This window comes from Aphis gossypii, chromosome 2 (assembly GCF_020184175.1).
Source record: "Aphis gossypii isolate Hap1 chromosome 2, ASM2018417v2, whole genome shotgun sequence".
Lineage (NCBI taxonomy): Eukaryota > Metazoa > Arthropoda > Insecta > Hemiptera > Aphididae > Aphis > Aphis gossypii.
The window spans coordinates 41,994,955-42,022,710 of record NC_065531.1 but is presented as its reverse complement, the minus strand read 5'-3'; the positions used below and the strand labels follow the sequence as shown (position 1 = coordinate 42,022,710).

The 27,756-nt window shown below is 28.5% G+C and overlaps 1 protein-coding gene across 3 annotated transcripts; it reads right to left on the bottom strand.

The window, feature by feature from the left end:
• Nucleotides 1-7: 7 nt before the first annotated feature.
• LOC114126938 (synaptic vesicle glycoprotein 2B) lies at nucleotides 8-27,683 on the bottom strand. Of its 3 annotated transcripts, none has more exons than XM_027990983.2 (14): nucleotides 27,080-27,683; nucleotides 7,286-7,459; nucleotides 4,560-4,619; nucleotides 4,349-4,453; nucleotides 3,678-3,839; nucleotides 3,428-3,590; nucleotides 3,240-3,361; nucleotides 2,938-3,176; nucleotides 2,237-2,406; nucleotides 2,077-2,173; nucleotides 1,545-1,713; nucleotides 781-940; nucleotides 556-683; nucleotides 8-478 (listed from the first exon to the last, which is right to left on the bottom strand). In XM_027990983.2, the coding sequence occupies exons 2-14, from the start codon at nucleotides 7,317-7,319 to the stop codon at nucleotides 423-425; spliced, it is 1,665 nt and encodes a 554-aa protein (XP_027846784.1). In that variant the 5' UTR covers nucleotides 7,320-7,459; nucleotides 27,080-27,683; the 3' UTR covers nucleotides 8-422. The 3 variants fall into 3 exon arrangements, with proteins under 3 accessions (XP_027846784.1, XP_027846786.1, XP_027846785.1); XM_027990985.2 differs by lacking the exon at nucleotides 27,080-27,683 and adding an exon at nucleotides 25,932-26,261; XM_027990984.2 differs by lacking the exon at nucleotides 27,080-27,683 and adding an exon at nucleotides 7,622-8,041.
• Between the last annotated feature and the right edge of the window lie 73 nt (nucleotides 27,684-27,756).

Here is a 27,756-nt window from a genome sequence, read left to right as displayed (position 1 = left end):
TTAAGAATAGTATTTAGTTTGTATATATAATTTTAACACTATAGTTGTAAAGTAACTTAACTAAATACTGGAATCTAAAATATTAAGGTTAACAGTATATTCACAAGAAATTCACAGTAAAAAAAAAAAAAAAATTATAATAGTAAATTAAAATAAAATAAACAATAGCATATTAGAAATTTTATCTGAAAAATATCTATACAAACATATGTGTACTAGTGTACACATATTATACAAATTATACAGTAAACAACAAATTAATACAATTATATTAGAAGAATTTTTTTTTTCATATATATAAATAAGTGTGCATATTATATGTCTATAAAGGTTTTAAAACTAACAAAATGTCATGTCAATAAATGAAAGTAAAATAATAATGATAGACTTAAAATCTGTTTCTAATCTTTTCCATAAATAGGTCACGTTAATGGTTCTCTAGTGGTATTAGGCAACAATAGGCACAAAAGTCCTCCGCCTAGAGAAAGAAATAAAAAAAAGTTGTTTTGAAGACTCATATTTTCTAAGTATTAATATTATAAAATTATATCATACCAATCAGGAGCACAGCAACTATGTAAGTAGGTAGAGGACAATATAGATCAAGCAGCGCAGCTATAACAATATTTCCAATAATACCTCCAAGTCTGGCGGCAACCATTGATATGGCCATTCCAGTAGCTCTATCAATATTTAAAAATATATACATAATTAAATATTATATATTCTAACGTTTAGCATCAACGACAAATTATATTATTGTCATTTATCATAAAATACCTTAAATTTGTAGGAAAAATTTCTGTAATTAAACAATCCAAAGCAGCATTACCACAACTAATAGCACTACTAAAAATAGCAGATACTACTAAATTTTGTCTTTTACTTGTGATTAGTGACAACCCAACTGCACATACTCCAGATGCCATTGTACTGAATACTGAATAAAAAATAATTAACATATTTTCTTAAAACAAGGTTTAGCAGTGAAACCAGTAGGATTTGTGGAAAAGTTTGGTAGCTTGAAAGGTTTTGGATCTATCATTATCATCATGGTCTACCATTAAATAAAAATAAATTGTTGGACAGGTAAACAATGTAGCTTCACAATTAAATCTAAGTTCTTGGATCAGGGAGATCCCTGGACCCCATAGCTTTTCTGATTTAATAACTTGCAAATTTTTTTTTTTTTTATGAACTTATCTAAAAATAAGTGATGCCAATCTTCCATTTCTCTAACAATATTGGGACAAGATTAAACAATACCTATTGTTAATATGTTGCAAGAGATGGTTATGCAAAACATCCATTTACGACCCATTCATGGGGTTCATGAATGTATATACACCAATGGAGATCATTAGGCAAACATAGTTAATAGAAATAGTTCTTTTTGTATCAGACACAAAATAGTTACTCTTATATTTTATACTTATATAATAAGATAAAATATTATAATAATAAATCCATTCTTTAAAGAATCATCCTGTTTCACTGTTGAACCCTTCATGTAATATAATAGACATTTGATAGTTATATCTTACCTAAGAAGAATTTTCTGCCCAATGTATCCATTCCCAACACTGCAAATACATTGCTAGGGATGGCAGCTGCCACTGTAATAAATGATTCAAGGAAAACGCCGCTTTCAATTTTGTCTGAACATAGATCTACATGGGAGTGTGATCCTGTCTTAACTACAAATTCAGTCACCTATCCAATCAATAAATACAAATAAATAGTAATAATAATAATTTATTGATAAGTCGTTAATACTGATATAAAATACAAATATACAATTTATTTTTTCGTATGGCGTATATAGCCGAGAGTAGGCCCAAAAGCCTAGTTCGGACGCCTAATTGGCAGAATTACTATTTGGGCACTCGTAGGTTTCTGCCATGCCCGAAGTGGGAGATGGCGGCCTCTCTCTCCAGACACAATGACTTGCCCGAAGAGAAATGCCGCCCGTGACCGAGGTTTGAACCGGCGACGGTGCACATCGCAACCGACGCCTTAGAATGTTCGGCCATTCTGACCCCCAATATACAAATAAATACAATACAATACACATACCTCGCATACGAGTGCTTGTTCACTACCATTATGGGCTCGAGCATATTCATCAAATCTATTAAATAGTTCTGGGAACCACATCATGAGACCATAATAACTATAAAAAAATCCCATTTGCAATTACTTTTCAAATTTTACATTAATTATAAACTTAACATACCCAATATGAAAACTGAGGTTGATGACTATAGATATCCACGTATACTTTAATATTGGTGGCATAAATATCATCTTAGTATTATGAGCTACTTCTTCAGTCATACTCTTAAAAGAAATACTTTTTGTACTATCAAGTTCAATAGCATTTGATTTAGTTACCAATGATTTAACCTATAATTTTAAAATTATACACATATTTATTATAACATTTTTTTTTAAATTTCTGATTTAAATGGTTTATGTTAAATTATTATACCATTTGAGTTTGATTAAGTAGTCAGGTAATTATAATTATTTGGTCATAAATATTCAATTTTAAACTAATTGCAATAGTATTTTATATCTACTAAAATTACATTTAAACTGACAAAATATTTTTTTTTTTTACACATTTTAATGACAAATCTTTATGAAAGCACTTATATGAACATTGGAATTTACCATGTTTTTATTTTCAACATTAATTTTTAATCATTTTTATTGTATCAATAATTATAAATTATTTAAACGAGTTACACAGTTCTAGAAATCATAGCCAATTAATAATAGTTCTTGACCATTTACTGTTGCATACTCTTAAGTTATACTTAAACTATAGTACCCCTTATTTATTTTTAAATATTATTATAAATACAATACATTTGGTAATATAAAACATTTTATAGGTTCTACATTATCAAATAATAAATAAATTAAACTTACTGGATACATTTCAGGATCATTTCCTGTATTGGTAGCGTAGATTTGCTTGAATACTTCTAATGCTTTTTTGTGATCATTACGGGTCAATAGAAACTTTGGACTCTCTGGTAAAAAAAACAGGAACACAGCAACAAGTACGCTAGGAATGGAGCATATGGCCAAAAATATTCTCCAAGAATTATATAAAAAAGTAGGAGACCTATAGCCAATATCTTGTGGTATGATCATCCATGCTAATGCTAAATAAAATACATAATACTAATATTAAAATCATGATCACAGTAAATAACCTTTGTACTTACATGCTACAAACAAATTTCCAAGTGTCCAAAATGCTGCCATTGAACTCAACATTGAACCACGTTTATTTTTAGGCTGGAATTCAGCAAAGTATGACCATATAACTGGACCACTACCGCCCAATCTAAAATAATTGAAGTATGTTAGAAAAATTTTTATTTATTGGATTACATCTACCACATTAACTTACGCAGCTCCATTTAAAAATCTAAAGAACATGAATACACCATAAGACTGTGCAAAAGTAGATGCTACAATACACAGGGCGTTCATAAAACTTATAACAATTAATACTTTACGACGACCCAATGCATCAGCTAGCGAACCCCAAATGTATGCACCAGCCATCATACCTAGAAAATACATTATATTTTACATATTATATCATACAGTTATTAAGTGCATATTAAATATGAGTATTAAAATATAATCATACTGACCAATAAATATAATTGAATTCAGCCATCCTTTGGAGGACGTATTTAGCTTAAGATCACATTGGGCTGATGGTAATATGAATGACATACATATAACATCCATTTCTTCACTGGTGCTAACAAAACCACACACGACCAACAGTAAGTAATGGAATTTTCCATAACCTAAAGAAACAATAATGTTGATAATTTTATTGAACTAGAAATTAGTTACAAATGCAGAATAGAATTATATTGCTGTTCAAAAAAAAATAATAATAATATATAAATTATAATTAGTATTATACTATAAATGATAATATCTTAAATCTTAAGCTAAGTTCAAACATTAAATTATATCCAAAAATAAAAACAAGTCACTAATTAATATTTCTAATTATTAAAGGTGAAATTTCACTGAATGTCCTTTTTAAAATCATCATTATTTTAATTTATTCACAATCAATAATCACTACTTTAAAGTATGACATGAATTAAAAATCGAATAAATAACAAAATGTATTACTATTTATAGTAAAATGTGTACAAAAATAAATTTAAATTGGTGATTTTATTTGAGAGTTAAATCAACCACATTACATTGTAGATCACATCAGCTACAAATTTGTTAAATTGTTTTAAAAAATAAGTATCATAACTTATAGATATTACAAAATAAAAGCATTTGCATTTACCTGTGAGTTCAATTGCTTGTTCGAAATCTGCAACCTCCTTGGTGGGGGGGAAAGAACCATTTTCGATGGCGTCTAATTTTTTTTCGTATCTATCTAACGTCCCACCTAAAAAAAAGCACAAAAACACCGAATAACATTTGTAGAAGTTAACCACAGTGATATTATAATATAAGTCCGCCGTAGAAACGTACGTCAGATTTGTGCGACTTACTTTTAATTTTGAGATCGATAGTTTCTTGGTTTTTTACCCTGCCATTATTGAATTTCGTGTCTGGAAAAATGATTATAAATAATATATTACGTTAAACCGTCAAAATCGACAGAAATCACCGTATGATAGGTGTAACTGTTTGAATATTATTGTTAAGAGAATAAAATAAGGAGGGAGAGGACCGCTTCTCTCTACAAGACGGCGCAACATCTAAAATAAAAATCCGGAAAACACCGATAGCTTTTACTCGGAGTTACAAGTGTGATTACTGATTACTGATTTAGTCTTGCAGGAGATGAATGAGCTTTGCGCGTTCTCGAGACGTTGTATGAATGTGCTGAAGAAAACTAAAATAGATACGCGTGTACATAATATGATAGTTTTTTTTTTACCGCCGCCGTTAGGAGGGTCCATATCGTAGTAATAACGATAGTGACACGTCAAAGGCCGAATTCATCAACGACTGCAGTTGGTTGAGCCCGAGAGGACACGACACGCCGCCGCCGCCGCCGGTTTCACTACTATATTATTATATTACTATTATGAAGTGTATGTCACATAATAATAGTAACAATGACGATACGCGTTTAATAATGTAATACTACACTACAGTTTAATAGTCGTCGGTTTAAAATAGTGATTTTTATTCGGTGTGACCGCCGACGCAGACTGACACGACCAGCATACAGGACCAAAGTTCGAGCGGTCAGTTCAATATACTATACTTCAGACGAACGTTCGTAAATCTGTCAAAATACGCCACTGTTGTGGGACGAGAAGTAAAATATTTAGACGACGCCAATGACGGTCGTATTTATCGAAGATTTAAAAGTTGTTTGGTGTCTACGAAGTCGTATATTTTAACATAACGCAGTATTTTGTTAATTCTACAATAAGAACTGAAAGGGTTTTCATGATTATTTATTAATCATTTCGAATCTGACGTAGGTACGCGGAAAATTCGATCATCGCGAATAGACACGATCACGAACCGAGAAATAATAAAACGATATTTTTCTTAAACTCGGCAATATTAGTAATATATTACTCGAAAACACTCGATAATATTATTATACAGAGATAAAGAAAGAGAGTGAGAAGAATCCGTACAATGGTATTGTTTTCGTGTGCATCTTATGTTAGTATATATATATTATATATTTTTTTTTCTTTTCAATTATTGAACGAGTCGAGCTGAGAGCACGCGGATTCACGTGGTGGCGGCGACGGTGGTGTGACTATACAAGTGGTCCGAGACTTTATTCAATACAAGTAATACAACCAACAAGACAACAACCATGAATGGGCAAACGACATAATAATAAATATTATATTATACGCATGGGAGGTGGGCATATTGTATTATATTATGATATTGTATTACCTACCACTTTACCTACACGTTTAGAAAAAGAAACAACGCCAAGTCGATAAATAAACAAATATCTACACGCGGTTTTAGATGGTCGCAACCGAAATTCCTGAACGACGTACTTTATTACAATAATAACTTTTGTTCTTTTCATCATTGTCGTGAGTTTTTGTACTTAGTAAACTGTAACGAAACGTGTCACAATAGTCAGACCCAGTTAGTTTGTAGTTTGTACAGAGATATTAAGATACATCGTGTACCTATACACTCAATATTATGCCGCCAATTAAAATGCTATTATGACACATATGAATTCATTAAAATCGTTACATGTCAATATGTCAAGCGTATAAAATATAATACTAATACCACAGAATTTAACCGTTATTCCTGATAAATTTATTAAAACCGTTAAGCAAAATGACTATTGGCCGAATGTCAAAAAATAAAAAATGCATATTTAAATAATATAATAATTTATACTGATACTTACTTAAAACGAACTCTATGTAAAAACGCCGAGTGCTATATAATTACCCACGCAAAATAATATACATTACCTATAAAATATAATCAATCAGGTTTTGGGCCGGATCGCCAAGAACTAAATTCTCGATGATTAATGATGGGTACTAGCTAAGCTGGTGTCACACTTGCGGAATATCCGCAGTGGAATTTTCGCATAATTGAAATTCAGATATTTAAATACTACCGCCTACTGGACGCATAACAGCGGAATTTACGCATGGAAAAAATAAAATCGCTACACGTCGCGGCGATTATTTCGCGGGATTTATTTCCTCGGCGAAATAATCGGGACATGTAGCGATTTTATTTTTTCCATGCTGAAATTCCGCTGTAATGTGTGATGTGTCCAGTAGTATTTAAATATATCAATATGAATTTCGATATTGCAGAAATTCTGCCGTGGAACGTCCGCTGCGGATATTCTGCAAGTGCGACACCAGCCTAAGACGTAAAAACTTCGAACGGCAATTTTGCAGATTTTTTGCAGACGTGAATCGTCGCATAATATTGTCCATATTCTGTTTTATGCGCAATACAGAGAAATTCAGACACATGTATAAATTTATCAGGCCGTTATATTATATATATATTTGTTTTAAGGCATTCGCGTTAAAACGTACCTAGTGTTATTTTAAGACACAATATAATAACTTCACACGTTCATGGCCGGGTAAAAGATTTTTTAAACGCACAGTATCAATAATAATATAATATTATCCCGTCACGTAAAGAGAGTTTAACGGGGGATAGAATAAAAGAGGAATATTAACATTATAAACTATCAGTACTAGAAATATATTTTACTTTAAAATAATTTTTTTTTTACCTGGACTGTTTGATCCACTATGATCTACCACCATTTTAGTGTTATTGGTCGGTGCAAACCGGGCCAAGATTCAGGACGTATTCGTATCTGTCGGATATCATAAAACTGGTATCATAACTTATCTCTGACCGGTCGTGTAGTTGAGAGGTATTCCGGGTGCGACGTCGATTTCATCTGCAAAACATAAATTCAAAACACTAATCAAAAATATTCAGACAAAACCTTGCGGTTCCGACGGGCACGCCAAATTAACTATATAACTTAAAATATTTTTAGATAAAATCGTGTTTACATAACATCACGGTCAATTAGTTATTATTATATTATAATACGTACGTCGTACAGCGGGGTACGTCCGCCATATTATTATTATAATCCTAAACACAGACCGGCAAATGTTTAGACTTGGGTAGGTATTCGGAAACTACGTTCGGACAGACCCGACCAACGACCAACGACTGTACAGCAATATTAATAATATTATGCAAGACGACCGTTGGATCCCGTTGACCGACACGACGACACTACTACAACTCTACAACTGCTGTCTGCTCCGACGACGACGATCGCGACGACTGCGACGGTACACACACGTGTGTGCGCCTTATATTACATACACACAACAATATTGTTATTATATAGTTTTATTATTTACATACGCGCTCGCTCGTATCATTATAATAGGTGCAAGTACACCGCTGAGCGTCGGATCGACACGCGTCCGTCGGCCGGGTTCATTAGAATGTGGAATGAAAGGCTGCTGTGCGAAGAGCTGCTGCTGCGGAACGAGATTTATTCATTTTTATTTTTTTTTTTTTTTAGCGCGGAGTGGAGAGTGCAGACCTTGAAATGGACAGCCGCCTCGGGCCTCGTACGAAAATGAGATTGTCAATCGAACTCCACATTATAATATATATTATAATATATACAATATATATACATGCACAATACACGTGTGTGAATAACTCGTATAATAGCACACGCTAATGTGGTTTTACACCGGATATTTATCGAGTTGTGCCGGTCCGAGGATCATTTTTAACGGACCTACCAATATTCCGCTATTCCACACGGGTGGTATTGTGCCACAGACGGATATCGTATCGATCATATTAATATTATAACATATCGATATTGTATACAAGAATTAAGTGTATATAAATATATAATAATATACATATAAATATAAATAGGTACTAGAAGTGTATGTGGCGAATTCTTAAGCAAAAACACGATTTAGATCGGTTCGGTATTATTTAATATTAAAAAATGCGCTCTCCGCTGTATCTTTGGCGCTAATGCGCACTGAGATTATCATTTAACATAACTCATAAGAGTAACTACATGAACTACATAAAAAAATAAAATGCAAAAAGTTGATGTTGAGATGATGTCATTTTTTTAACAACATCTCACTTTAAAAATTATTTTTGATATGGTTAAAAATTTTAAATAGATTGATTTAGTTTATTTAATTTTTTTATACAAACCTGTAAAAAATACTGTTTAACACTAGTTTCTGTTCAAATTGTCTTTTACTGACAATAACCAATAACCATAACAAAAATTAAAGTTTTTTTTTATAAAATTGTAAATTATATGGGAACAGCTACCCTTCTTGATACAACCATAATTAGAATAATTAGATAAAATGCTATATAAGAACAATTTAATTTGAAATTATGTTCTGTTTCAGTCATATATTCAATTTCAAAATCAAGATATTGACCTATTAACTGACTAAACATATGAATAATCTAATAATCAATATTAAATATAATAATACATTTTAAAGCAAGATTTCCAAAAATATAATTTACTTATAATAGTTGGGTATACTCTTTTCGATGTACAATTCTAAATTCAAGATAATAATAAACAAGAGAAAGAAAATAATCCATTTATAATTATTAATTAATAATATATAACACGAATCAACGTCGAACGAATTCCCGTAAAACACAATATATCTTGATAAATACAAACAATAATAAGCCCTATTATAGACTATAAAACGAAACTGGAATAGATGACACAAATATTTAAACTTTATATAATGGTAAGTACCTATTTATTATCTAATAAATAATAATCAGAATAGTTGAATTGGAAATTCAAATAGTTTTTCATTTATCAAATCATGTTTACTTTCTAAGTAAATTTTATTGTAATTTTACAATAACATGATACAAAGTGACAGAAATAGTTAAGCGAACCTAATTTATAAATAATTCTCTTTTAAATCCACAATCATAATTGTATTTATGAACCCGTATGTTATAAATTATAATTATAGGTGTCTATACTAAAATACGTCATTTAATAAAATATAAATTTCATAAATATCTTGTCATTTAATTATTACTAATCAAAAAGTAAGCTAATCTAAAAAATAACTAACTTAAATTTAAAGCTATATAAATAACAAACAGAACGAAAAATTAACAAATATATTAATAATATTATATTGTTAATTTTAAGTATGTTAGAATGTAAAGTATTAAATTATATTTGTGTACGATAAATTATTATTACAAGCACATCTAATTACTTCGAGATATTTAATAGAATCAATGAGACAGAATCCGAAAGTCAAACTTAACACCTATACATTGAAGTATAAAACAGCCGAATAAGAATAGGTACATTTGTAAATACAAGATCTAAATTGTGAGAAAAAAAAACAATGTGAATAGATTAAATTTCTAACATTCTTGTGATAGACTTTTAATTTACATAGGCTATTTTATAATATATAATATGTTAAAAGAATATTAACACGAATTAAAACAAATAAGTTGACGCAATTAAAGTTTAGGCTGTCAGACGCTTACCGAGCATCGTTCCTAATATTTATGCTGATTTTTACACAACTAAACAAAAAATTGTTCCTTCTATTTCTAAGCTGACAATGTATTATAATAGTATAATACTTATTATAATATTTATTACAATAAAATTCTACATACAATTTCAACTGAGTTGCAATAAAAACTACTATAAGTCAAGTATAAGTGTATACATTATAATAAAACGCTTGCGAATTGTCATTGATAAGTCTAGACTAAAAATTTACGATTAATATAAGTAAAAAGATACGATTAACCTTCAAAAAAAAATTATGAAATAGACCCTGAATAGCAAATACGATTCCAACGCCCAAATAAATAGGCAAAAATGTTACTCATAAACACATTTCAAATTTCCTGCAATTTGTGTTTCATAGATACTTTGGTGAGCTAATCTGTCTGAAAAAAGGTGTAACAAAACAAATTTTTATAAAATGTTCGATCATGAAATTAAAAAAAAAAAGTAATTTGTGCATTTCCTGTAATTAACTAGTCAAGCCATTCCATTCAACATTCATCCTATCGAACATAATCGAAAATAGATAAATACACACCATCAAATTAGCATGTTTGGTGTGACATTTTTAGTTGATAGTATTGCGTTTTACCATTTTGACCAAATGGCTATAATTCATAATATATTATCCCAATACGTCATGGTAATTTATTACGAATCCGTATTGTTTGCATATAAATAACCTACAGTCTACACTTCTACAACACTGGATTACAAAATTATAAAAATTAAAAGTTGCTATATTATAATATGTGAATAGTTGATTTAAATTTTTATCAAATACGATTATTTTAACAATAGACTGAAATGCCTAATATTATCCCATTTTTATAACAAATACTTTAAAAATGTATTATCTCATATTGATAATACGTACAAAATCAATGTAGTCCGAAAATGTAAACTTAAGGAGTCTATATAAATACCTAATTATAGTAGTCATATTAACAATAGTATGAAACGTATTTAGATTAATATTATTATTATTATCAATTGTCTTGAACATGAACAAAATATATATTTATTATTCATTATCAACAAATTCGTATTAGAGCAAAGAACAAATATAATATGTATAAGAAAAAATTATCTATGTAATTATATAATATTACATGAAATAAAAACTTCGTATAACGCCAGTTCTTCCTTCCTATCATCGCTTTGATTATGCAATGATTAATATAATCCTGAAAGCTGATTTCACTGTTCAATTCGCTTAATTAGTAATCAAACAAACACAAAATTATTTGTTGTAAAAATTATATAATTCGTTTAGTTTTATTTTTTTTTCAATTATTTAAAGGAAAGAAGTACATTAAATAACATGCAAATATGTTATTGAGAAATACATTTTTACACGATAGGCAATAAGGCAATAACCGTAAATAATGCAAATATAAATACCACCTGTATATACTATAAAGTGATATGATAAGTAATAATGCATTTAATACATATTTTTATTAGTGCGAATTGAATTATCTCAGTTAAATAATCAGCACATAGTGAAGACTTACCCAACAACATATAAACTAACAAATTCAATTGTTTTTTCTTTTCCTTTAAAATTTGTAGGTAGTTGAAAACAATGGTGTGATTATAAATACAATAACAATTTAAAAACCAAGTAATACCATTGATTTATGGGGCCATGGAAGTAGAATATTGTGTTATGGTTTTTCATTCTTTGCATACGCAGATTTGGTTGTCCTTACTCCTTACACTTATAGTAAATTTAACGGACTATAAAGACTTCTAGATAATTAATATGTATAAATATGTTTCAAGGAAGAATTTTTTTACTTAATAAAAATGAATAAATCATTTTATAATAGTGGTAGAGGGTTATTCCCAGATAGTTATCACAAACATCGCAATTCAAATAAACAAATATTAATAGATAATAATTATTTATCTAAAATATGTATTTATTTACTAAGATATCAGAGTAATGTTTGTTTTCTCTTTTTAGCCCACGCTTAACAGACAAATCGTATTCACACAAAATAATTTTGTGTATTTTTGAAAGTAGGTAATCTTTGAGTAAAATTATTTAGAATAATATTTTATTATTTTTTAATCATATTGATTTTTCTTAAAACAATATAGTGTTCATTTTAACTTAAATAATTCTTATGTTATGCTTTAGGTCGAATACAAAGTCAAATTATAATAAAATATAAAACCGATAAGTCAAAACCTCAAAATTTTTAAAAATAGTCGATTTTGCTCAAAAATCATGAAAAACGATTTTACATGAATGCGTTATCCATGTTGGACGTGGGCCTCAGAGAGAACAATTATTATAATAACATCCCCTTAACTCTTAAGGTGGTGAAGGAGACGTAGCAATGTTCGCAAGAAATCAATCGTGTATAATAAATTGTATTCGATTGTTTGCAGTGCTTTATACCATGTTTTAGAACATTACGAACATCCGTTATACACGTAAGATTTAATAAAATATTATAATTAATTCAAAGGTATGAAAACGAGAATGTACAGAATATTTTTGTATTTGAATAGATTTAGTAATATTTAAGTAATTATACATAATTAAATATGATTTCTTAAAATGTAAATCCTTTAGATTTTATCGTTACCTTCTTTTTAATGTATTTACTAATACTCTGCGATCATTGAAGTTGTGATTACCAGTGCAGTGCAATGACAACTAAAATAAACGGGAAATAAGCCCAAACAAAATTTTTCACTTAAGTAATAAAAACAATTTTATTTTTTAAACTTATATTTACTATTTAAATACCTAGTACCTACATATGGGTATATATATTATATTGAATTCTTTATACTCAGTATTATAAATTATAATGTTTGATTCAAACTTACAACAATTTTAAAATGATGGTAAAATATTTTATCCCTCGTTTTTATGATCGCGTAAAAACAAAATAATATGTTATATTTATAAACGTTTCGTTTTAATTATTACTATAAGGTAAGGTGACTGTAATGTCTGTGCATCTTGCTATCTCGGTATAACTTACAACATAAGAAAATACATTCAAGTCAATTCATAATATTCACTATTATTTCATAAAGTACGTTACTGATTTATTTATTTAACATTTATAACGGGCGGTGAGCCGCCGTATTATAATCCTTCATATTATATTAATTATTATTGTAAGGTAAAAATCATTAAATAAGCATAATATTATGTACTCCGAAATTCTACACACAATTTTTTTTAACATTTTAACATTTGGTACCAATACAATTTCAAAATGTATAAACCTCAATACACAGGTGTATTATGATCCCGAACCCAAGGATTTCATAATGACGCAGCTGGATGACTTTGTTCCCTCAATGTCGCATTAATATTCATCGTTTGTGTGATGAATATTATCACTCGTTCACACATACAAACACATCAATACATAAATCTATTGTCCGGATGTAATTAATTGGGTTGTTAATTGTTTTTACCTTAAACAAAAAACTGGGAAGTCCTGAATGAACAATATAATCTGGCAATATGATCAAATTGTAAAGCGTTCAAATTTTATGTTTTGTTACGGTTGGATTCATATGATGAAAAACTTCACGATTATAATTAAAACACTGTTGAATGAATATAATGTTTATAGATCTAATTAGTAACATTATAATACAAATAATCTAAATTATGCGATAATATTGTATTAGATTCATTATGTTTAGTATAATATAAGTATATAAAACTAACTCATATTCAATACTCGATGTATGTTTTAATTAACTTTTATCAGAGTAATAACAAAATTAGTAAAAATCTTCGATAGACGTATGTAATAAGTAATAACACTAATAATTAATAATATACCTACTACTTGATGATAATTTATAATTTTTTTTTAATTTATGCATAATTTCTATTGATTTATACTTTTTTTTATTGTATCGATAATGTCTTAATTTAATACTTAATTTATTATTAAAAACCTATTTTGGGCTAATATCTAATAATATATTATGCTAAGACAATTTAACAATATTCGTAAATCCTTTTACATTCATAAAACCTGCAATTTTATTAACTCCAATAATAAATAAGTAATCAATAACTAAAATAATAGTAGATTTTAAGTTATTCTGAGGTTTCTCGAAATATATGTACATTGTACATAATGGCTAAATGTATTTTTATACTTAAATAATTTTATAACTGAGAAATTAAAAAAAAATCAATTTCATGTACATTAGAAATAATATACACGTTATATTACATCATGAGGCTGTAATTAATTTTTATGTCTTAAAACCAATAGTTATTATTTTTGAAAAAAAGAAAAACAAAAGTTGCGAATTATCGTTATTATTTTTTCAATACATCGGAACTACAAAAATAAATTATTTAAGTTTGAAAATACGTGATTTTGAAATAATAAGAACTTTTTTTGTATAAGGGATATTAAAAAATAATAAAAACGATATTTCATAGCCAATGATCTTTTTACGTGGTGAACATTTTTTTTGCTTAGTTATGAGTCATAATGTAACCTACTCGGTTCTTTCTCGCGCAAAACAGTTTTTGCTATGTTTCACATTAATTGTAAGATGGAAATAACAAAAGCGAGTCTTAATATAAGCGCAATATAAATAATATAATATGAATTCATTCATTTTAATAAGCTCACGATTGACTTATTTGAACCTCTTGATTTTAATACAAAATAAAATTGCCAAAATTATACAACTTACTGTCCTAGAAATTCTAACGCACTGGTACAGTGTAGCACTTATTAGTTCTTGGGTATAATGATTATCGGTACAGTATAGGACTATTTAGACTATAGAATTTGAATATCTTATGGTCACCCGGTAATGGGTTTTTCGTAAATGGAAATATGGAATACAGAAATATTTGTTCTATTTATAGTTTATCAATACTTGGAAAAATGCAATATGCGATAACGTTAATAATATTAATTTATTATTAATAAATAACAACTAAGAAGTAATATAAGTAATACAAAATACTAATACTCTTTGGAAATATATTATTAATGCATTTTTAAAAATCATAATATTCCTTTGCTTCCAACTTGTACAATGTATAATAATATATTAATTTAAACGAGCCCTTTATTTTTGGTTTAGAGGTGGAGAATTAACTTCCTAAACACCACACAGCGTACCTATTTACGTCACAATTTGTCAACAGTTTAATCACCGATCAATAATATCTGATAATTGGCCTATTTATTATTATGTATATATTGTCCGCAACAGTTTTTTTTTTTTTTTATTTGTAGAATAATAAATATTATACAATTATCAACTTTATCATTTAGTTAATACAATATTAATTTAATAATATAATGCATTTACAATTAAATAAACAATCAATACAAGAAAGATAACGAATCTGAGAATCGATCACATTCCTTGAAACTTAATTCGAAAATATATTATAGTTATTAAAATCAAAATTGTATTATTTTTTTTCTCAGAAAAGATAATACTCCATTACAATATCTTATTTGATTCAAAGAATCCATGAATTCATCCCTATACAGTATACACTATACATAAACTAATATATAATATTAGTGTTTCTAAAGTAGTATATCATCGCACACGTCATACAGCAATTTATTGGCAGTGTACTATTAGATATTTAATAATAGTACTTTTAAATGTTTAAACATGATCGTTTAATAAAAATAAGTATTTAATTTTAGAGTAATTTCAATGAAAAATTGTAAACTATTTATGATAAAGACAATACTCAAACATAACATAGATACAAAATACTTAAATAGATAATATGATGTACACGGTAATTTAAAAATATGTTATAATATAAAATAAATGAGAAATTTAAGAATTCAATCATATTATGTAATAATTGCAAAAGTAGTAACAGATAAAAAGTTGTAACAAATACTAAATAAACAGAAGATCTTATTTTATACAAATAATTATTTAATCTCAGTCTGCATGTGATTATAAAATCTATAAAATGTAAACTAGATACTACACAGCAGGCGTCAGCAGCTATCTCGAAATTATTTATATAAAATCTAACAATCAAAATGATAACTTAGAAAATATTATTAACTAAAATGCAAAAAATACCTTATTCTTGAAATTATTACAATATTATAAATACAAAACAAAATGGCTGTATATAGTTTTTTAATGATGTAAAAATATAAGGTCAATGATGATTTTGAAATTGTGAAATAATACACTGTGTACAAAACGGGTTCCTTGAACAAATGGAAGTTAGGTAATTATATTATAATATTTACTTTGAGGTACAAGTTTAGAAGTGAGAACTCATTAAAATGTTACAATATTTCATATCTTTATATTATATAAGTTAAGAATTATAACTGACCATTCAATGTACAAAAAAAATGTTAAATTTATTAAAATGAAGACAATTTAAGAATATTCACTAAAAATCGTCAACGTAATTTTGCTTGCCGTTATTCAATAAATTAACATATTAAAATAATTTAAATGTTAGTATTACTTTATTTGCAAAAGTTACTTGTATTTTATAATACCAAGTGAATCACAATCATGCTATATTAATATGTATATAAAATACATTTTTGCCCCCGATAAATTAAGTATTTGAAAATATTCAACTCTCTATTTGTCAATTTATTGAACATCACTTGTAATTTATAATTTCTTTGTGTATAAAATACGAAAATAAAATCATCTTAATAAGGAGTTACAAAGCACGTGCCAATGATATTAAGATTTAAGAGGATGTTAGCAAAATATTATTTATTTTGTGACAATAGAGTCTATAACTAAGTATAGACTGACTATAACTCACGCGCAACATAATATAGTTAATTTGCTTTATAGTTTATTAGAAGTAGTAAAATAACTCTTCCTTTAAAATTATTAAAGAGTGTATTGACCTGTTATCAAACTTGAAGTTAAAACATTATCAGTGTTCATGCGTTTATTTTTTTATGATATTTCGACTTAATGCAAAATAATATAAAAGTTTTTAAATCGTAATATTTTACATACTCATAATGTCATAACTTACACAAAAATTTAAATAATGTATACATGTTTGTACTTATAATTTACTCTATGTTAAAGCTAATAACAGAAATTGATTCTACCATGTTGCGCATGGGTCAGAGAAAATAAACTAAAGTGCGTCTTAGCAATCCTTATTCCTTAGATCTTCATTAATATTTATCGCGAATATCTATTTAATTCTAAATCAAATATCAATTTATGAGTTAGTAATAATTTATCAAGTTATAACTAACTTAAAATAAATATTATACCTGTTAGCTAAATGATGATGTCTGATGTGTGACTATTTATAGATGTGTCTTCAACGTCGGTTAAAAGAAAAGTGATTTAGAGTCAAGTGTAGATAAAATAATGGACAAAAAAATTGTAAATATATGTTGAGAAAATAAAAACCGTAATGATTATTAAGTTAAAAATAGCGACACACTCGGTGTATCGTTATCGAAAGAACAAATCATTGCTACCATATAATAAGCTATATAATATTATGTGGTATAACATTGTAACAATGTAACACAGTATTTTAACCATATTCGTTGAAAAATGAAATATAAGATAATAAGAAAATTAAAGTTGTTAAAAAATGTTCAGTTTCCTTTTAAATATTATCTTTAATGATGACTCTAGTAAAATATATATTTTTTACCTATTATACTATAATATTTTTATAATATTTTCTAATGTACTTAACATAAGCATAACAACATACAAATAATAAAGAAACTAAAAGTGACGGACAATGTCAAACTACTGTCGTATACTGGACTGGTGTCGTGTTGGTAGAATAGTAGTGATAAACGATTTTGCAATGTAAATCGTAAAAAAATTACTATTTAAAATTATTAATAACTGTTACTAACACACACAATACACATATATAACCACCTGCAGAAGCTGTCGTACAACGACCAACAAGTATACAGTGATCTAATAGTAGATATTCGACAATTCGACGATCAAGTAGAATAGTATATCATACTCTAGAAATGAGATGTTAGTGTTGTGTCGTTTCGTCATGTAAACTTTATTAAAATATAAATCACACAAATTGAGCAACAAAGCGTATGTGCATTAATTGCGTACGTATTATGAGGACGTCCGTTTTTTTCCAGTTAACACAAACAACGGTTAGTGTAGATTACCCTTCATCTATTTCCCGTCCATGTAGGCTGTCACAAAAATAAAAAAAACTACTTCCGATCATATAATATGTATTATATTCCCACTGAATGGACCACGTGTATATCCAAGGACCCGTCCAAAAAATCCAAGGTATATCCAAAAACAATACAGATTTTTTTTCGGTAATAAATAAAAAAACGAATGATTTCTGAAAATGTTCCTGAAAAAAAAAAACACAAGGTCGGTAACTTTTTTTCCCAATTCTTGCAAAAAATTCAATGTTATTTTCAATAAACAAGAATTTATTAAAATTATACAGAAATACGGCCGTAAAGTATAGATACAAGTTCAACAAATACATTTTCGATCTCATGCGGTGATAGGAATGGCAATTCAATAATCCGTTTGATATTATAATATTATTTTGTACAATTTATATTTATAATATATTTTAAGCATAATTACTTTTTGCAACCAATACTGTCCTAAATGAAATCGACATTTGGGAACACCTCTTTACATGCTTTATGAACTTGGTATAAACTATAAATGTTACAATAATAGTTACGTACGTGTGAGTGTATGACCACGTCAAATAGTCAAATACATTATTATGTAACCATAAAACCTGGCAACATTGCACTAAAATCTTAGATACAAAACGTACGGAATCGTGTGTCTTTAAATGTGCACAATTCCGTTCACTGATAAGGACCGTCGGAATCGTGTTCTACTCATTTGAAAATCGTTTAGCAACGAAAATCATTTTTTTTTAATAAACTATTGCTTATTATGAAACAACTTGGAGTTTGAACGGTTAAGATTGTGAACATCAGAAAATGCCGTATTTATTTTATTTTAATATAAAATAATAATTCATTCTTTTTTTTTTTTTTTGGGTCTAAAAGATATTGTCTTATTATTTTTATTTTTTATGTTATCGTTTATAAATAATGAATATAACTATCTTAATGCCCCTCTAAAAAAAATAATAATACTTATTTCAATTGTATTATTAATAAATAAAATTTATTGTAAAAACTGATATTTACTGATTATTCAATTACAAATAAAAAAAATATATATTTTAACATTTTATTTTAGTTATTATCGAATACATTTTTGAACAATTCCACAACTGTACCTATTTGTAATGACGTTCAGTATTTCATATAAGAGTGACCACAGTGCTCTTTAAATTTTGAATACTAAATTACAGCTGACAGCTGTACCAAGGAAATCTGTAAATACTAATAGTGATACTTATGATACTAGTAAAACAAAAAAAATAAAATAGTAAAAAAATATTAATTATCAGAATTATCAAAATGGGTTGATTGACCCTTTGTCATGTCTCAGGTCTACCTCAATGATCACCTTAATGATTAGACCTAATTACTTTAATAATTTAATATTCAGTACATTTAATAATGACAACTTTCACTAATCCATTTTAGTATCTAGTAGATGTCTGACAGATAAACATAAAACGTAAAACTTATTATTTTTAAAAAATAACGGAATACATTAATTAGTACAAGTTTTTAACACGCCTTAATAATTATTATAATTATTACGTTTATTATAATAAACGTCTTTAAGTAAATATTATGTTCATCCGGCTAGCAGCAAATAATTAGAAAAAATTAAACCAACATTTATTACAGATTATTTGAATCTATAAATTAGTAATAATGTATTAGGATTTTCTAATGTTTTGCATTAATTATCATTAATTTGTAATGACTATTGAGTTATTTAAATAATGAATATTTAGCCATTCATTTAAAAAAAAATTAGTGAAATCAAATTACTATTTTACTGATTAATTCAAATTTAGATAGTCATAATAGTTTATTTATTTTATAATCAAAATTGTTCTATAATAATATCGTATTATAGTAGCAACTAGCAATGGCCCTATGGGATTTATCAAGAAAATTTATAAATTTAACATTTAAATTATACTTGATAAATGTCAATTTTTTGTGATATCATTGATGAAACATAAATTGTATTTACCAATAGTAATAGTAATGGTCATTTACCAACTACTGTATGTATATAATACGATTAGTTGACAAATTACTGTTTATTAAAAAGTAATTTGAAACTTAAATATAAATAATTTACATACCTATATATATATATATATATAGTGATTATATTAATTAATATTTACTAGAAGGTTTAATATTAAAATTTATATTTATTATCATTAATAATGTGGTATTGATTTTTTGGTGAATATTACTTCAATTGGCTGTCGATCAAATATTTAATTTTTTTTATGGAAGAAATTATTAGTTTTACATCGATGTTATATTTTAAATATTTTACTTTGAACATTTTACATTTGATGAAGGGGTTTATCACATCTATTAGGAATTCAGCTCTTAAAATATATTTCATAGAAATTATGTTGTAACTAGTGTGTATAACATATTAACATCATGTTATAATTTATAAACACTTTGTACGGGTATACTATAATTAGTATATTATGTTATAATAATATGTAGTATATTGTGTAAAACACGTTTTTAAAAATATGTGGCTAAATTATTATTTTTTGAATACGTTTTAATGTATATTATGATCATTATACTACTTTGAAATTTTCGAATGTCATAATTTAGTCCATCTTGAAGTATGTTGATGAGTGATAACTGTTTTAAATGCATAAATATACAATATAATATATTATTGCATATTATTTAAATAATATTTTGTAGGTAGATATATTGTGTATAACATGTGTATTGTGTATATTACCATAATTTATAAATACACTGAACAAAAAATGAAATCGAAGAATTTGAGTCTATTTTATTAATCCTACCATTCCTACCAGACAACTTTCAAAGACATTTCTGCCGGGTGTTTTTATTTTTGTTGTTGGTGATATTGTATTGTTATTATACAGTTATTAGTTATTAATTTATTACTTATTAGCTTTCGCCTAAATATTTGAGGTATTTGCTCATATGGTGTTTCATTTTCATAGTTAAATAATGCATCTATATAATAAATAAATCTAACGATTTACGGACTATACATCCAAAAATAGATATAGGATCCTTATTTTCTGACCGTACGTAGTTGATAATTTATTTCCACCAAAAATTTGGGCATAAAAGCTGTCAGAAAATCCTCGGTATCTATTTACATACATGTTTTAAAACTATTAATATAATAGTATTAATAATTATTAGTTATTACTTTTGTTTTCATTTATTTTTTTTATTGATGTTCAACTATATTTTTCATATACATTATACAGCAGATGAATCGTATAGTTTCCATAACACATATTATAATGTCCACTGTCCAGTTTCATAGTCCACACCCTTCTATTCATTTTGTTTTATCAATTCTTAATAATATGGTAACATTGCCCAGAAAATCGAATGGAATCGTGTTCCCAAAAAAGTAAAATGTATGGAACCGTGCGTTATCGTTTAAAATTACATGGTAAGAATAGATAAAAAATATAAAATATTGTTATACATTTGGATTTTGGATGTACCAAAGACAATAAAATATGTGTTGTCTCGTGTATTGTGGACTATTATTGGAATATTATTTTAAATCGATAAGACTGTATTATATTAGTTCCATAAATACTTGTAATACCGTGATACCATTTGGTAGACGTTTTGTATTCAGTTTTGAAAATGAAATTCATTAGAATATATTGAGCAACGAAGATATTGTAAATAATATACTTAGCACGAATTCTGTCGGCATGCAGAATTTGTAACTACATATTATTATATTTTAATTAAAAATTACAAAGATACTAAACTAAACTAATTAGAGAGTAATTCGGGGTAATCTTATCGAATGCATTTCCGTCAAAGTACAATTTGATGTTTCCACGAACGATCAACGATATATATATTACATATATGATTATTAAAATGGTAACAGACCTATCTGGTTATTTAAATCTGACTACATTTATTTTGATTTATGTTAATTAATATTGTTGTAAGATTACACATTTACACCAGAATAATTGTTACATTTTAAATTGACGTGGAATAATGCGATTTTTCGAACGTTCGACAAAAAACAATACGCATTTTATAATAATATAATTCCCCACAAGTATTTTTCCTACAAGACCCTACTTAAAACGACAGCCACACCCACACATATTACATAGTTTGGGCGACGTTTGAACACCTGTTGTACCGCGCGCACTACCTGTTGCTAATCAGATTTCAAACGCGACCGACCCCGAAGACGCGACTGGTACCGAATTGGTTCCCGAGCGGCCAAGTCCCAACTCACTGCCGAATTGGTTCCCGTTTAATTACGCACATCTCCCTTCTCCCCTTCTCAATTGTATAGGCTAGAGGTGGCAAACCTGTTGAACACTACGTGCCAAAAATTTACCTTTTTTTTTTAAGATCGTGGCCATGTGAAAAATATTATATTATTATATTCAATATTGTAAAAAAAAATTTTAAATATGTTAACCTATTACCTATAATATTATATAATATATTATAGTAAAAATCTTCGCGTGCCCACAAAATCTTTTCGCATGCCACCTCGGGCACGCGTGCCATGGGTTTTTCCATCCCTGGTATAGGCTTAGGACTATTAACTTTAAAGTAGGCTTAGTTAAAAATAATAATCAACAACTTAGTTCCCTTTTCACTAAATATAAACTACAATAACGAATAAATACAATTAAAAATATAAATTAAAATACGACCAATGTATAAGCGAAAACAAATTTATATATTTACGAATAAACGACGAAATGTTATTCGAGACTGTATGTTCAGTACTCACTAGTCACTATCATTATTGTCATAAGTACATATAATTTATACGATATACCCATTACCCATTTAGCGAAGTACCTACGTATATCTCATTCGTTTACTTAATCGATCGGGCCATCGGGGTATCAGCGATAATTTTCTTAACCTCCAACAATCTATTGCTAGTTGCTACTTTAAAGTGTAGAATTTATATTTTATACTATCTAATTTTTATTTTGCACCAATTATTAAAAATAAAATAAAAATTGTAACTATTTGACCTGAACACAAACGGGAACCAATTCGCGGTTACTCCCGAAGACACACACCATGGGAAAGTTGAAATAATCTTAATCTAATGTATACAAAAAATATCAATGAAAACCAAACAAATCGAAACGAAATGGTGAAATACTTGAAATATTTAAAATTATATAGCAAAACTTGGAGTCTCGGCTACTACGATCTTTTATTTATGAACATTTGCATGTTTAAATAAATTAATTCTATTACCTAAATATATAAATTTTAAGATTGTCTATTTACATTTATACTTATATTTAAAAATAAAAAACAAAAATAATCTTAAGAAAGGGACTGCAATCAATGCTGCTAATTCCCAATCAATTTTTAGCACGGCTTCATTCCACGACTCATAACGCTCAGTATAAAGACAACCTACACGTAAATAATTAAGATACAAATATATCGATTATAAATATCGAACTTTTAGACTACTGACATGATTTGTTGGCGATAAATTACAGGTATACAGGTTGGTGGCGCAAGAACAATAAATAAGTACCAAACATTGAATAATAAGTTCAAAAAAATATACTCATTTGAATAGCCACTAGAAAATTGTTCTCAATATAATTTATATTATGGAGGATAAAGATATTATAACAGGGTTTCCGAATTAAAACACCAATTATTTAGCTAATGTTGTAAATATATATAGGTAAAATGTAAATATTATTCATCATTCCAACAAAATAACCTATGCTGCATCAACAATATACCAGTCATAAAAGGCTTACAAGTTACAACTAATGAATGAAAATTATTTTAGCGAGCGTCAGGATAATTGAAAATATTAAAATACTTATTATAAAAAATAACGTGTAGACACAAAAAATGCGGGTGTGGCATCTCCTAAGTCTTGAGTGTTATAAGGTTAACCACAGATATTAACCGACGGTGACGACGAGTCCAAACACCTTTACCTAAGAGGACAAATAGTACGCGGTAGTCGTGTTTTATGGTGCTCGCACAAACACGAAAAACCACAGCTTAGATACCAATAATCACATGATGTACGAAAACGAAATATCCTTGTCGAATAAAACGCAAAAATTTCGAATATAATATTCACTGTTATTATATTCTATTATCATTGTTTGTTTTTTATGGTTTTTTTTTAACCGTAACAATTATATTATATGTTAATTATTATGAATAGGTGGATATACAAATAACAAAATATAAAAATTACTGGTATAGCGGCATCATACCGGTCACCGGGACATATCTGACTAACGACTAGGTTTGCGTATATTACATGTAGACAAGCGATAATTGTATGTAGACGATGACGGATTTGTTTATTTGTTAGTTAATTTTTTTATTTGAAACACGCCAAATACAAAAACGGGTAACCACTTCCGACTCCCGAAAAGCGATATAAAATTATATAATATTATTGGTCATCGGTGTCGAATGTCAATCGAAAACATTTTCGTGATACGAATTTTCAGTGTGAGGTAGGCAGGTTACACACTACCACCGCCTCCGTATCGTAGTGAACACACCTTCAGACCTTCTTATTCTTACGTATACGCTTAGGAGGGTGTCGGATTACTAGAATTTTGAACCGCAACGACGCTCAACAACAACAATAATAAACTGCGTCGTAAATATTATTATTATTATTATTATTTGTTGTCCGGGTTCCTTCTTGTTCGCGTCTCCTCCAATGGCGTAGTTTTGGGTCTCGAACACACGTCATCGCAAAATCTACATTCACTATATTATACTGTACACAAGAGAAGTCATGTTTTTCTGAGCGATAATTTTTGGTACCTATCGAGTTTTTTCAATCGGATTGACTTGGGGAAGTCCTATCGCAGTTGGGTTAACTGTTATAGCATTATAGGTCAATTACTTTTGTTTTTTAACATGCGATAATAATATTATGAATACCACGCAACGAAAATTTAAATAAAAACGTCTATTTTGTTATTACGTATTCTTTCAGGGATGTGCATATTACCTTCTAAAATTAAATTAAACTTCCACGTTTAACCCTTTAAAATGTTAGATAATATGGTCACATTTATTCTGTCCTTTGTGATAAGAACACAATTTAATTTTCAATGAGGAATATACGAGACAAGGACTTTAATGTCTAATTTTTTAGAAGAAATCACCCTTAATATGCTATATATATATGGGTGGGGAATAAAAAATTCAAACGAGTCTCTTCTATGATACATCTTTGTAATATGTACCGTAAGTAGAAATTTAGGACAACAATTTTGTATTTCTATTGTTTTAACCAATTTACCACGTTTCCTTAAGTTCATAATATTAGTTCATAAAATATTGGTATAAAAGCCCTACAGCTCTAATCCATCATCGATTAACAAATTTATATTTCATCTAAAAAATAAATAAAACTTAATAATATGTAACTATTTTTTATTTAAGACATTATTTTCAGCGTATCATATGTTTATGTCATCTTACAAGTACATCAGACAAGTAATCGTTAGATTCGAAATATATATTATTATCTCGATAAATATCACCAAAATCTAATGTTTTAGAACTTACAAAAAAAAAAAAACTACCTGCTTTTTCATTCGACGAGACAATGAAATTTTTCCATATCACAGTGTTCGATTAATTATACATAATATTATTCTCGTCTGTCAATAAATTATTAACAGAATATTTCGTTATAATCGTACAATAGAAAATGAGACTTCACTTGTTATTATTTTCCACGATTTAATATTTTTCCGTCGAGTTGTAAGCAATTGTTATTAATATATCATTTATTGAGTTTTCAATATTGATTAATACACTTCTAAAGACACTGGAGAATAATTACAATAATTTAAAACCTACGTTCTACGGACAAACAATTAACGCGACCGATCATAACGAGCAACGACTGCACTACTGCAGTAGTACCTAACAGACATGAAAATTAACGTTATCAATCGTATTCTCGACGAACATCGCTAATCGTTCTTTATCAGCTGGTCTCATTAAAAAGAAATAAAACCACAGTGGACCTCAAACGCACGTAGTTACTTAGTTATAATAATAATATATAAATGGTATATGTACATTGTACAGCGCTTGTTGTAGGTTTTTGGTATCCATAAAATTATTATTGTGCGCTACACTTGTCTGGTCGCGGATCAGAGATAAAGACAGCCGCGGCGTCGCGTGCGCGAGTCGCATGCAGTGGCAGTCGCAGATAAGAACGGAATGAAAACGTAAATAAAAATAATTACGGAGATGACGACGATGCCCAAAATGATCTGTTGTTGATGACGATTGTCATAAGATATCTGATATATTATAATATTGTATAAACAATAACGTGGTAACGATTGTTCGATTGGGGAGAAAATACGACCTTGAAAACCGCGTCCTTGAACGCAGTAAAAATAAGATGTGTTGCCTTGGACCACGACTACGAGTCGTCTGCTCTGGATATCACACACAAGCGCGCGCGCATACGTCATATACGTTATACACACACACACACTCACGCGAGTTCGGAGCCATAGGATTTTTACACCGCGTGATGATCGTCAACAAAACGCGGATTGTATAACACGGTCGGTGCCGTTGGTTAGGTTATTAAATTATTATACGGTCTACACCGGTCGTGTTTTCCACTTAAAAAACCGAACGGGACGACCACTTGTTGTAACAAAACGGATATTTTACGATTATTTTTTTTTTATCTCCCTAAATTTACCAGTGCACTGTCGAAGTCCTCCTCCTCTTCCTCGTCGGTGGTAGTGGTGGCGGTTGCGGTACTCTCACATGCACCACATACACAAACACGACAATCGAACGCACGCACGCGCAACAGACGACGAAAAAAATATAATACAAACAGAACAAAATAAAACAAAAATATTATTTTTATTATAATTCACGAGAAGGACGGGAATAACGATGCACCACTATATACGCGTGACGGAGACGCAGCGAAAAAAATGTTCCGATAGATTTTTTCAACCAAAACGATAACACTCGCAACAACGAAGTTAATTGACGATTACCGCTAGGTATATCGACGACAAACCGACATGTCGGTTTAAAATACTGAATAAATAATAATATATGTACCTATTTCAATAATTTATAACAATTTACATATATATTTAAAAAAAAAATGATTATTCCGGAGATAACATCGGCGCGGAATATTTCTACAACAACGTGGTATACGCAGTCGCTTACGATTTATTTTGTTTTTTAAACGGTCGGTATAATAATAATATTATGATGTAGGTACACGAACGGGCGGCGCGTGTAAGTGTCCGGACAACCGAGAACGTCGCACTGTGGACGTCTGTGCGTATCGCGACCGCAGGCCACCGTTCCCCACTATTTTTTCGATTAAAAATATTTCGATTATGTGTATAC

Coding starts and splice junctions, on each gene's coding strand:
- LOC114126938 (XM_027990983.2), bottom strand. CDS start 7,319: ATGGTGGTAGATCATAGTGGATCAAACAGTCCAG. Junction 2,407..2,937: donor ATGATCCTGAAATGTATCCA/GTAAGTTTAATT, acceptor TTAAAATTATAG/GTTAAATCATTGGTAACTAA. Junction 2,174..2,236: donor AACCTCAGTTTTCATATTGG/GTATGTTAAGTT, acceptor ATTTTTTTATAG/TTATTATGGTCTCATGATGT.